This window comes from Argentina anserina, chromosome 1, assembly GCF_933775445.1.
Source record: "Argentina anserina chromosome 1, drPotAnse1.1, whole genome shotgun sequence".
In the NCBI taxonomy this organism is placed as follows: domain Eukaryota; kingdom Viridiplantae; phylum Streptophyta; class Magnoliopsida; order Rosales; family Rosaceae; genus Argentina; species Argentina anserina.
Genome location: NC_065872.1, coordinates 8841906 through 8852880, shown reverse-complemented (window position 1 = coordinate 8852880; position 10975 = coordinate 8841906). Strand labels below are relative to the sequence as shown.

Below are 10975 nucleotides of genomic sequence, written 5' to 3'. Positions count from 1 at the left end.
AGTCACTATACAGTTATACTCGTGTCTTTGTTTAGTTCGAACTCTTTGCTTGTTTCACAGTGATCATCACATGTCTTTTTTTTTTTTAATAATAGTAGGTGACTACCGGCGATTTGAATAAGAGCCGGAGGCTGGAGACGAGCACCATTGCTAAAAATGAAGCTCCTCCTTACAATCATGATGAGATAACAAATAGTTTAGTCGGAGAAGAAAGAAACATATAGTATAAATTTTCATAGATATCTTTGAGAAAATTAGAAAAAACCCCAAAGAGACCCATTTTAAGATAGTTCTTCGTGACTGAGGGTTGGTGCCACCTTGTAACATACATCTATGCTTTCAAACAAAAACAGAACAGTACTTGGGATACAATACAATATGGTCAGTTGGTCACAATGAACATTTGGTAGTGTTGTCATTCATTGTAATATGTAGACATGTAGTTTAAGTTACTATAATTTACAATGAACCTAAGTGTGACTAACCTACTATATAGTATATAGACGTTTCAATTTGATAGAGAAATTTACCTGCCCTGTTATTACTTAGATGCATTTGTAGATGACCAGACCATGTTGCGTCTTTGATCTTTGCAAATACATATATGTAACTCACTCTCATGTCTCATCTCTACAAATAACCACAGGTAAATAAACCACAAGAGCCAACTGAGGGCCACAATTGAAGGGTAGAACCTAGTCTAACTTGGCTATCAGAAAATCAAATCAAGTCTGCTCAGAATCATAAAGAACCAGAGTGACAGAGTGACTTTACACCTGAAGCAGGTGTGTAATTATATGAAGGATGATATAAGCAGAGTGAGAGAAGCACCAAAAGAGAAACCAGAAATGACTAGTCTTGTCAGACTAGTTTGGTTTGGATCGAATTGCATTGGAGAATGGGAACGTTCTAGTTGATTTACAACTGAAACGGTATTAATTTCTGAAGAATTCTCTGCTGGTCATTTCCTTGTGCTCTGTTTCATTTCAGCCCTTCTCTTTTTATATTCATGGTCTTATATTTTCCCCTGCTACTTGTTCTTATCTTCCTCAATCCTCAGTTGGTATTGCAAGGCTTCTGCTGCAGCTTGTCAGCTTGAGGCTTCAGGTTCAATATCTACTGTTAACTTGGTTACTGTTTTCTGTTCCTTTTCTTCTTTCTTCCTACTTATCTATCTTGCATACTAGGACTTTAAGAGTTCTGCATTTTCTGGTCTTCTTCTTCTTCAAGGTGAAGCCTCTTTTATATTTTTGTTTTAGGAATGTTCATCTGCTCACTCAAATTCTGGTTGTGCTTTCCTTTACCCATGTTTGGCTCTTCTGCCTTTTGATTAATATTCATCCCTAAACTCTATATGCTAAACCCACAAAAGAGGGTACAAGAGAGACGGAGAGAATTGAGCCTAAAAATCCGTCTTAATGTCAAAGAATCCATGTAAAATTATCACTAAACCTGAGTGAGTTGGAAATGTAACTATCTATTTGCACAATGCAAGATGCTCTTAAATTTCATTATAGCTGTTGATCCTTTATTTACTAGTGTAATTTACAAAGATGCAAGTCCTGGAAGCACATGAAACTATTGTGACTTCATTATATAGCTGCAGGTACCTCGGAGAACCAGTTACTACAGTTTGTCTCTCTACTCTTTGACACAAGTTAAATGGCAGCTGGTAAACCAGCATTTTTCTAGGTCCTCATTGGTGACCTCTGCCAGCAGATGGTAAGATTTTCAGCTCCTTTTGTGTTTTCCAAGGAAATTTCTAGTCATATGTTGCCTCAATTTGATAATTTGGTAATACTTAGCAACATACTGCTGATTATGAATTGGTTTTGTTGGATGAACAAGTGATGAGAAGTTTAGAAGAATTATACATAACCTCGACCCATTTTCTCAATTATTCAGTGACTAGGTGGTACTATTATAATAGAAGGCTTTCGAGCACTCTGACTAACTGGTTTCTGTGACTAGTGCTTAATGATGTATTAACAATTTGAATTCTTTGTACTGAGATATACTCAAGTGTGTTCTTTATGTGAGATCACTGTGCCCTTGTTTTCATTTGGTACCCTAAATACATCCACTAGATATATTCTCGTGTAAGGTCAGCGGAGATGCAGTTACGTTTTGCAGCGAATGCCAACGACCTTTGTGGACAAGTTGCGGGAAACACCACCTTAGTGAAGTGTTCTATCTCCAAGTAATTAGCATCTAACCCAATGCAATTTTAATTCAAATGGCATGCAGATTGACAATTCATAGTCAAACAACTCCTGAAAGATGAAATATGTTTGCAACTATACCAGAATGATAACCAACCTATCACATACAAATATTACCTGTAATTCAACCACACATAACCCAGCAACCCCATTAACCTCTAATCGTGTGAGAATGCTCTTCAGAAACCAAAGCCCTCAGTTAATATATGGTCTTGAATATCAGTAACAGCCAGTACATATGTAAGAATCACAAAATACTAGTCATAATCGTAAAAATTGCTCTCGAATTTCTTGAAAATCAACGAAATTGAATTAAATTTGATACCAAACCAATCCTTACTCAATTACTCAAATTGTCAAGCAGCGTGATTGAGACATGAATTTCGAACACGGATGAGAGGCGTGGTGAGCCCAACCAACTCATTCCTTATCACTTACCAAAGCCACGAAATCGTGTTCCTCGTTTTCCAATGCATATCAAAAGATCCCAAAGAGTCATCATCTCTTAGATCTACTCTCTCCCTCTCTCAATTGCGACGACGTCCTCTCCAAACTACAGTGGCTCTCGGCCATCTCTTCCGTCGATCAAGGCGATGCTTGTACTTTTCTAATCTCTCTCCTTCTCCTGTTCTAGATTGGGCGAGTTCGATTGTATTTTGAATTGTGAAATTTTGTGACTCTGACAGTTGAATTTGTATAACCTCATGTCTTCTACTTTGTTGATTATGTGCGTCTATTTATCACTCTCTATTTGACCTGCAAACTTTGAAACCTCAATGAACCATGTTTAATACAATTTGGGTTATTGAGTTATGGTTCGGATGCGCACATAATCAAATTCTTGGCCGTGAACAATACTTGGCTATCTTTTTTTATTATGCTATAGAAAACATAATCAAATATCTATTATCCAGTAATTATTCTTTCAAAAGTTTTTTTGTTGTTGCAAGAACTTGCTAATCGACTTTGATTAGCAGTTCCATGGCTCTGAGAAGTATAGCAGATCAATGGCAGACCAATGTGGACAACTACCGCATTAGATTTTCATTATGTGGTCAGTCACTTTGTCATTATAGTTTAACAACAAATTATTGTCCCTCATTTGGTTTATCTTTCAATTAACCAAAGGTATTTGTTTGTACAGACTGCCAAGAAATCATCATTTTATCAATCACTTATCACTGTGCTAAGTTTCTTGCGGAGAACTAGAAGAAACCCCAAGACCATTGTTGGTGGGTTGATGATATCAAGATCTGTATCATTAGGATAGTACGTAGGACAAATCCTTGTTGACTGAGATATAAATTGCTATTGTAATTTTACTACTGTCACATTGTAATTGTTACCTTTGAGACTTTTAATGAAATTGGTCTATTCTTCATGTGAAAAACTTGGTGTACATATGCAATATTAATAGATGCAGGATGCATAGCAGCATAGAAATGCTATGGAATGACAATATAATCCACATCTCATATATGGTAGTTAGCAGGTTACTCATAGCGTTTAATAATTGCAATGAGTTATTTTAGATAGCGTTTATGAAGTGTTATAAAAAAACTAATACAATAGCATTTCCAAAACGCTATGGATGTTGTACTTTCCGTAGCGTTTGAAAAACACTATAGAATACCCCAAGTCTATTATAGCGGGGGCTGGCATAGCGTTTGTAAAAATGCTATGGAATCCTATGATAGCGTTAAAAAAAACGCTATAAATGAATGTTTGTGGTGTAGTGTCTGTAAGGGTTGACAGAAATTTGTGAAGCATCATCATTTGGAAGCAGGGGACTTTTTGGTTTTCTATTATACTGGGAAGCTTAAGTTTCATGTCATGATATATGATGAAAGTGCCTGTGAAATGGATCTAGAAGTAACCGAGAGGAGAAGTCTCGCTGATGGAAGTAGTAAGTTGTACTCTGTTGGCCACTTCTAGTAATTCTAGTGTGTGCTTTTGTATCTGAAGAACATTTCTTTTTTTTTTATTGGCCAATATCTGAAGAACATTTCTCACTCTAAATCTTGAATCAATTTGGCTTTTTATAGGCGATCAAGTCATGTCTGAGAAGGCTGTAACTAAAGAAACACCAACTGGATTGACGGTGTTCAAGTCAAAGTATTCATGTTTCATGAAAACTTTGAACAATTTTAGACGTTATGAGATGGTAAGTACTTACTTCAAAATTCAAATTCATTAGCAGATCAATTCTCACATGTTTCCTACTGTGAACGGGATTCATGAACCATTTTAGTGCAGTCACTTGTAGGATGATCGAAAATGGCTTTACTAATGCCAATAACATTGAAATTGCAGACGATACCACATAAAATAGTGAAAGCTGAGGGCCTCAAGGGAGGGAAGCCTATAAAGCTTCAAGATCGAAAAATGAGATCACAGATTGTTGAGACTAACTAAAGTCACCACAGATGGTCGTTTCAAGCTGGGAAAAGGTTGGTGCCAAAGCTGGAACGACTTCAAGATTTCAATCGGAGACGAGGTTGTTTTCGAGTTTGTCAAGCCAAATGTGATTCAACTTCATAACTTCAGAGGCAAAAATATGATACTTGATGGTCCTAAAGTTATGGAGAACTAAAGGAATGTCCCGTTCATATCTTCAAAGATGCATGTCCTTCCATTTGTCTTTAACTTCAATAAATTCTGTTGTATTTTGTGACAGCTTCGTCATTTAAAACTTCGACCAACAATTTAGTGTTGTGAGAGTATTCACAGCACTGACGTTCATTTAATGTAATTTTAAAAAAAAAATTATTCGCATTCTACAACTTGTTTATAATCAACTCCTTTATTGCATTTTTCGGGTGCATAGATTGCACCTTACCAACATCAGGGTGATGCCACACCATTCCTTCAAGCCAAAAATATTGAAGGCTTGTAAACTCAAGCATTGTCAACATCTACATCTTTTTTCTCAACTGACCCCAAAAAAACCTGCAAATCACCCCTAGACTTGGTCTTCTTTGGAACATTATAGGGTTTGCTGGTAACAAATCATTAAGTCATTAACCACACAATATCAATCATATTATACCAAACTATATCATCAATCATGCCCCAATCATATAATGTAAAACAACATTAAGGGAGGTAGAGGATCAAATGTGTTCAATGTACCCAGCTCATTCCTCATTGTCCTCTTATATGTCATATCAAGAACATAGTAACAAACTAACAAACGTGACAGCAAGTAAATATTAACTTTTTTTTTTAAGTAAATATTAACTGACCCCCAAAAACAAAAACCAAATCTGGAATAATAGAAAAGAAATTAAAATAAATAAGTGGGTGGGAAATTTGCTAAATTAGAAAATGGGGAGAAGATCTACTAATCCAGCTGCCAAAATATGTGATTACAGGGCACAGCTTCCCAGACAGAACGGTGCGGGGACCACGGTTTTGTCGGTGGGCTAAAGTTACCGGAGCCACCACACAATTGTTGCCACGGCGACTTCGTGCCTTCGGGTTATTGGGTTGTCATTCCTTTTTGGCGACTGACCCTACTCGTAACATATCCAGCTGTAAACAGAACCGCAAATTGTAGAAAACACATAAAAAATGTAACAAATTGAAAGTCACGAGCGAAAGCCAAAGTGTGATTAAGTGGACTTGTGTCAGTGGAGTTCTCTCCCTTAATCTCTTCCAAATTTCCATTCCAGTCCTTCAATAGTGGCTTAAGTTTCATTTACACCATAACATTTTGTGTTTACAATAATTCTTCAATGAAGGAACTGAGGAACAAATTTGATTCGAAAAACCTTTTTTTTTCTGTTCAGAATGACTAAATTTATAGAAGGTCATTACAACCCGGTTTAATTCAACTTTCCGACATCATATATAACAACATATATGATACAAGGAGTAGGACATGAATATTTGTTTGCATTACATTGATACATTAATGAAATGACTTGGACTACAAATATAACTGAATTACAAGAATGTTTTAGTTACTTTATTATCACTCGTTACACAACAATTCCTTAGAAGAAGGGCCAAGCATTGGGCAGGAAGCTATAGGCTAGCTCAATCACCTCAATGTGCACGTTAATTCGGTCAGGATAAATTTCCGACAAAATTAATTATGAACCTTTAATTTTTAAATTAAATGATGGTGAATCTCTTCTACTCTCTAACTAAAAAGAAAATGCCCTAAAATAAAAATTACGAACAAAAGATAGATGAATGAATCAAAATATTTAAAGTAATATGGACATTAAAGTTTAAATTAGAGGACCCTTAGATGCTCAAAAACCAAAACTAGTAGACCTAAAACATGAAAGTTTCATCAACGCAGTGATTAAAGACAAGAAACCGTGTGATTATTTTTTGTTAAAAATCCCTCTTAAGCTTTACGTCTCACATAATAATTAGCGGGCCTACGTGGGTCCCAGCCAGTCTGTGTCGAGTCCATACTCCAGCGCCACCCCTCATGGGCCCCTGCAAAGTCCGAACCTTCTCTTCGTTCCTGTGCGCGTTGATCCAACGGCTAGTCAGGTCCCATCCTTCCCCGGGTCCCACCTTATTTGTCCGTCCAGATTAACCCTCTTCTTCCCGTTAGACCCTCTTCGCCTATATATACGCTGTCGGTTATCATCGCTACTATTTCTCCCTCTCTCTCATTTTCACTCTCTTATAACAATACTCTCTCTCTAACCTGCGACTGTGAGCTCTCGCCATGGATCGCAGCAGCGCCTTAACATTCGCATTCATCTGCATTATCGTCGCCGGCGTCGGTGGCCAAGCTCCGGCCGCCTCCCCCAAATCTCCCTCCACTCCCGCCGCCCCGACTACCTCCCCCGCCGCCGCTCCCTCCAAGCCCAAGACTCCATCCCCGGTTGCCACACCCGCTGCCACCCCAACCGCCACTCCACCCACCCCAGTCGCCGCTGCTCCAACTCCAGTAGCCACTCCCCCGGTTGCAGCTCCAGTCAGCTCACCACCTGCCAAATCTCCACCCACCGCCGCCCCCACTCCCTCCGCCGTGCCTGTAGCTCCTGTCTCCCCTCCCGCCGTCGCACCCTCGGCCTCTGCTCCGGCTCCCAGCACTACATCTGAAACTCCTGCAGCTGCTCCAGGCCCAGCTATTGACAGCCCACCTGCACCGCCATCTGAGGCCCCCGGAATTAGCCCAGACTCCGCCATGTCTCCCGGTCCTTCCGGTTCAGCCGCCGATGAGGTATACACTCTTGCTTTATCAACTCTAATTGATGCAATGTGCGCAATGCTAGCTCAGATCTGGAGGTTTTTCGCTTCCAAATGTATCAAAACTGCTTGACACTTGAGATTTAGCTCCCACAGTCTCACTCACAGTTACGAAGCACCGTTTTCGTGTAGCTACTTAGATAGAGACTTCCAAGTCTCTGAGATACAGATACAGTAAACCGGTTTTAGCTTTTCTGTTGTTCTATCTCACGCGCTTTTAGATGCGTGGGACAGGAGCGACAGTGTGAAGTCGGTATTTTAGATCTGGTAATGAGCCGATCCGGGATGATGGTTAGCTCACGCGCCACCGTCGGTGGCAGACGAGGGTGGTAGGCTAAAATTGGTGAATTACTTAATTACCCATAGTAAAGAATCGAACTGTCAGTGTCATTATAGCAAGCACCTTGTGATGGATATAATTATCTGTCCTTGCTAAAACATTATTATTTTTATTTTGTTTCAAAATCAGAATTTATTTATTGGGTATCTGAATTTGGTTTTTGAAATTGGTGGAAATTGCAGAGTGGAGCAGAGAAGGTGCAATACAAGGTGGTTGGATCCATTGCATTGGGATGTGGTGTGATCATGGCCTTGTTGTTCTAGATGATGAGGAAGAAGAGTAGAAGACGAGGAGGACACAGAGATGATGTTGTAATGTTTGGTCCTCTATTATTTTAATCTTTTGTTAACCTTGGCCTTGTCCTTGTCCTTGTCCATTATTACAGACCCCTTAGAGTTGGATATTTAATTTTTACCATTTGTTTTCCTCTATTGAATTATTATTATTTTTACTGGCTCTCTCTCTCGCTCTGTATGGGTGGTGGTGGACTGGTGGTGGTGCCTTGTGGATTGGTTCTTTTGTATTCTTTTGGAGACACAAACTGCTTTTGTCCTTTTTTTACAATTACTTTAGCATTTTGCTTGTTATTTTAGTTTGCATTTAGATCTGTAAAGTGGTAACAGCTGTTCATTTAGGTTGGTGGCCAAAGTAATTTGTGTTTTTTTACTTTGCATATTTACTTTGTCACGAGATTTGATGCTCTAGGGTTTAGTGGTTGGTGGTTAAGTAATTTTCCTTAACTGGGTTTGTCGTTAGCATAAGTGTCGTATTTAATTGTGTAGTGATTGTGTCACCAACATTAGATTCTATGGTCATTTCTGGTTTGATTATGTTTGGTGAGAGTGAGACCGATGGCAAATCAAAGGCATTGGTCTCGCTTCTTTGGGAGCCCAATTCATTATAGAGTCCGGTTCACCATTTGCATGTTGTCATTATTATTTTGCAAATAAGTAGAACTAGTTTGATGAAGAAGAAAGAATCACTCCAGCTTGCTGTGAGTCATCTTACCAGAAAAGTGTAGAAAAGGGCACAGGGAAAACATGTATGGAGTATCCCCTTTTTTCTGTGTTGCAGTCCTCTAAAGAGATGGGGGATACCATTCACACCACCCTACACAATAAGAGCTGTTTGAAGGACCTTATGAGTGGAACGTATTCCGGCGTGCACAATAAGAGCTGTTTGATTGAAGGACCTTGAAGGACAGGGTTGCGCGTAATACGAATGAGTTCGGAACGGCTCTATTCCAAAAAGAAAGATAACTTGTTGCAAGTCTCACTAGTCATTATCGATTCTTGATGCAAGTCTTCATTCTGATTGCGATCCACGATGGGCTGTGAGTAGTCAGCCATACAAGCATAGATTGACAAGAGAAAGGAGTTGCTATATACATAAAACTGTTGCCTGAAACTGGATTAAGGGCAAACCTGTTACGTAGTCCATATTCACAAAACTTAAAAATTACACAAACACGATTAGTTATTCATAATGAAAAGATCCGAGGCACGGTCGCTGGTCTTTTATTCTTAGAAAAAAATATGCAAACAATTTCATTAACGGTATCCAACGTTTCACTTCCGATCCAACATTAGTATTGGGCTCAGTTGTAGGGTTGTGCAACGAAACCAACCAATTGCCTACCAGCCGAATCAACACGTGTCGATAGACAGAGGTTCGGCCGTATTTGGTCGGTACAGCACAATCGAACCAATTGAGAGAATACGAAACGGTAGTGGTATAGAATTTCATATAATATGGTAAAACCATACCATATCAAATTCTATTATGTATACGTATTTCAATATAAATATGTATAATCTCGGCCCAATTGCAAAATAGGTTATCATAGCACTACTGAGAATTGCTAGAGGCAAGAGTCGAAACCCTTACCTCTAAGGCCTTCTCCAAACCATGAGCTATTGTGGCACACTCCGCGTCCAATTCATGGGCTACTGTGCCACAAAAGTGTGTCAAAAGTAGCCCTAAGTGGCTAGACATAGCTCTTTGGGGTTACTTCTGACACACTTTTGTGGTCTAATAGCATACGTGGGTTCCGCTTTTAAAAGTTATTTTTTATTATTATTTTAGTGAATAATTTCATAAATTAATATCACCATTGTTTAGTAAATATATATATATATATATATATATATTTCATTATTTGAAAAAGAAAAACTATATATATTTTTTGTTGAAATATTATACTATAACACTAAACTAGTTAAGTTGTCATGTAATTTTAATTTTAATTTGTATGAAATAAGATAAAAGGAAATCGTTCATCATAAGATAATTTTAATTTTAGTTTTCATAGTCTTTTGGCTATATAATTATAGAAAATACAAAACTAGCTGTTCTCGTCATCTGATGATGATTATTATCCGGAAATGTCGGTCGATGCACCAAATGATCATGAATGTTAGTATTTTCTAACTACTTAATTATAATTTATGTAACTTAAGTTAGTTAAATTTCATGTAATTTTAATTTTTATGAAATAAAATTTCAAGTTTTAATTCATAATACACTCATTAAATTTATAATTTATTAGAGTAAAATTGTAATTAAATTATAACATATAAATTGTAATGAAAAGGTACAAAACACATTAAAAACATTAAATGATTATATTATATCACACTTGGATCAAAGACGATTGATGTCAACTTAATAAATAATATCAATTTAGTGTGTCACAATATACATCGGATGCTATAAATAATGCTTTGGATTCGAGAAGACGGAACATGCACAACAATCCCTCAGACCACTACACCACGTGTTCTCCTTGTTTTTTTTTGGTTAAATGTGTTCTCCTTGTTACTTATTGAACAAAAACTATATTTATCATATCTGTCTCCTTCAATTAATAGAACACGTGACGGTCCTTCTTCCATTCATCCAAGCTTTTGAAAACAAAGCTTCTATTCATCTCCTCATTGGCTCCTTCCATCCAATCAATTGAAGAATAGTTACCCAGACATTCAATTTCTAGTTCTTTCCTCCTTGAATCTATTTTTATATTTCCTTGTACTTTTCAGATCTATACCTTCTCCAAAAAAATTGAAGATTTCAACTACTGCAACTTCTCTTGCAGCCTTCATCCAAGGTCCTTCAACTTTTGGTCGGTAATCGAACGTTACCAACCGAGAATTCTGGTTGTCGATTGAGTCGGTGTAGTAGCACTTTGGCTCGG

At 37.8% G+C, this 10975-nt stretch overlaps 2 protein-coding genes across 3 annotated transcripts; both read left to right on the top strand.

The window, feature by feature from the left end:
- Positions 1–2621: 2621 nt before the first annotated feature.
- On the top strand, positions 2622–4850 carry LOC126795283 (uncharacterized). Of its 2 annotated transcripts, none has more exons than XR_007672257.1 (3): positions 2622–3276; positions 3367–4128; positions 4268–4386. XR_007672257.1 is itself a non-coding variant. In XM_050522128.1 (3 exons), the coding sequence occupies exons 1-3, from the start codon at positions 4056–4058 to the stop codon at positions 4635–4637; spliced, it is 294 nt and encodes a 97-aa protein (XP_050378085.1). In that variant the 5' UTR covers positions 2622–4055; the 3' UTR covers positions 4638–4850. The 2 variants fall into 2 exon arrangements, 1 of the variants encoding a protein (XP_050378085.1); XM_050522128.1 differs by adding an exon at positions 4536–4850 and having other exon boundaries at positions 2622–4128.
- Positions 4851–6857: 2007 nt separating this feature from the next.
- LOC126792658 (lysine-rich arabinogalactan protein 18) lies at positions 6858–8252 on the top strand. The gene is made up of 2 exons (XM_050519114.1): positions 6858–7416; positions 7965–8252. Exons 1-2 carry the CDS (start codon positions 6916–6918, stop codon positions 8043–8045), a joined length of 582 nt encoding a protein of 193 aa, XP_050375071.1. The 5' UTR covers positions 6858–6915; the 3' UTR covers positions 8046–8252.
- Positions 8253–10975: the final 2723 nt, after the last annotated feature.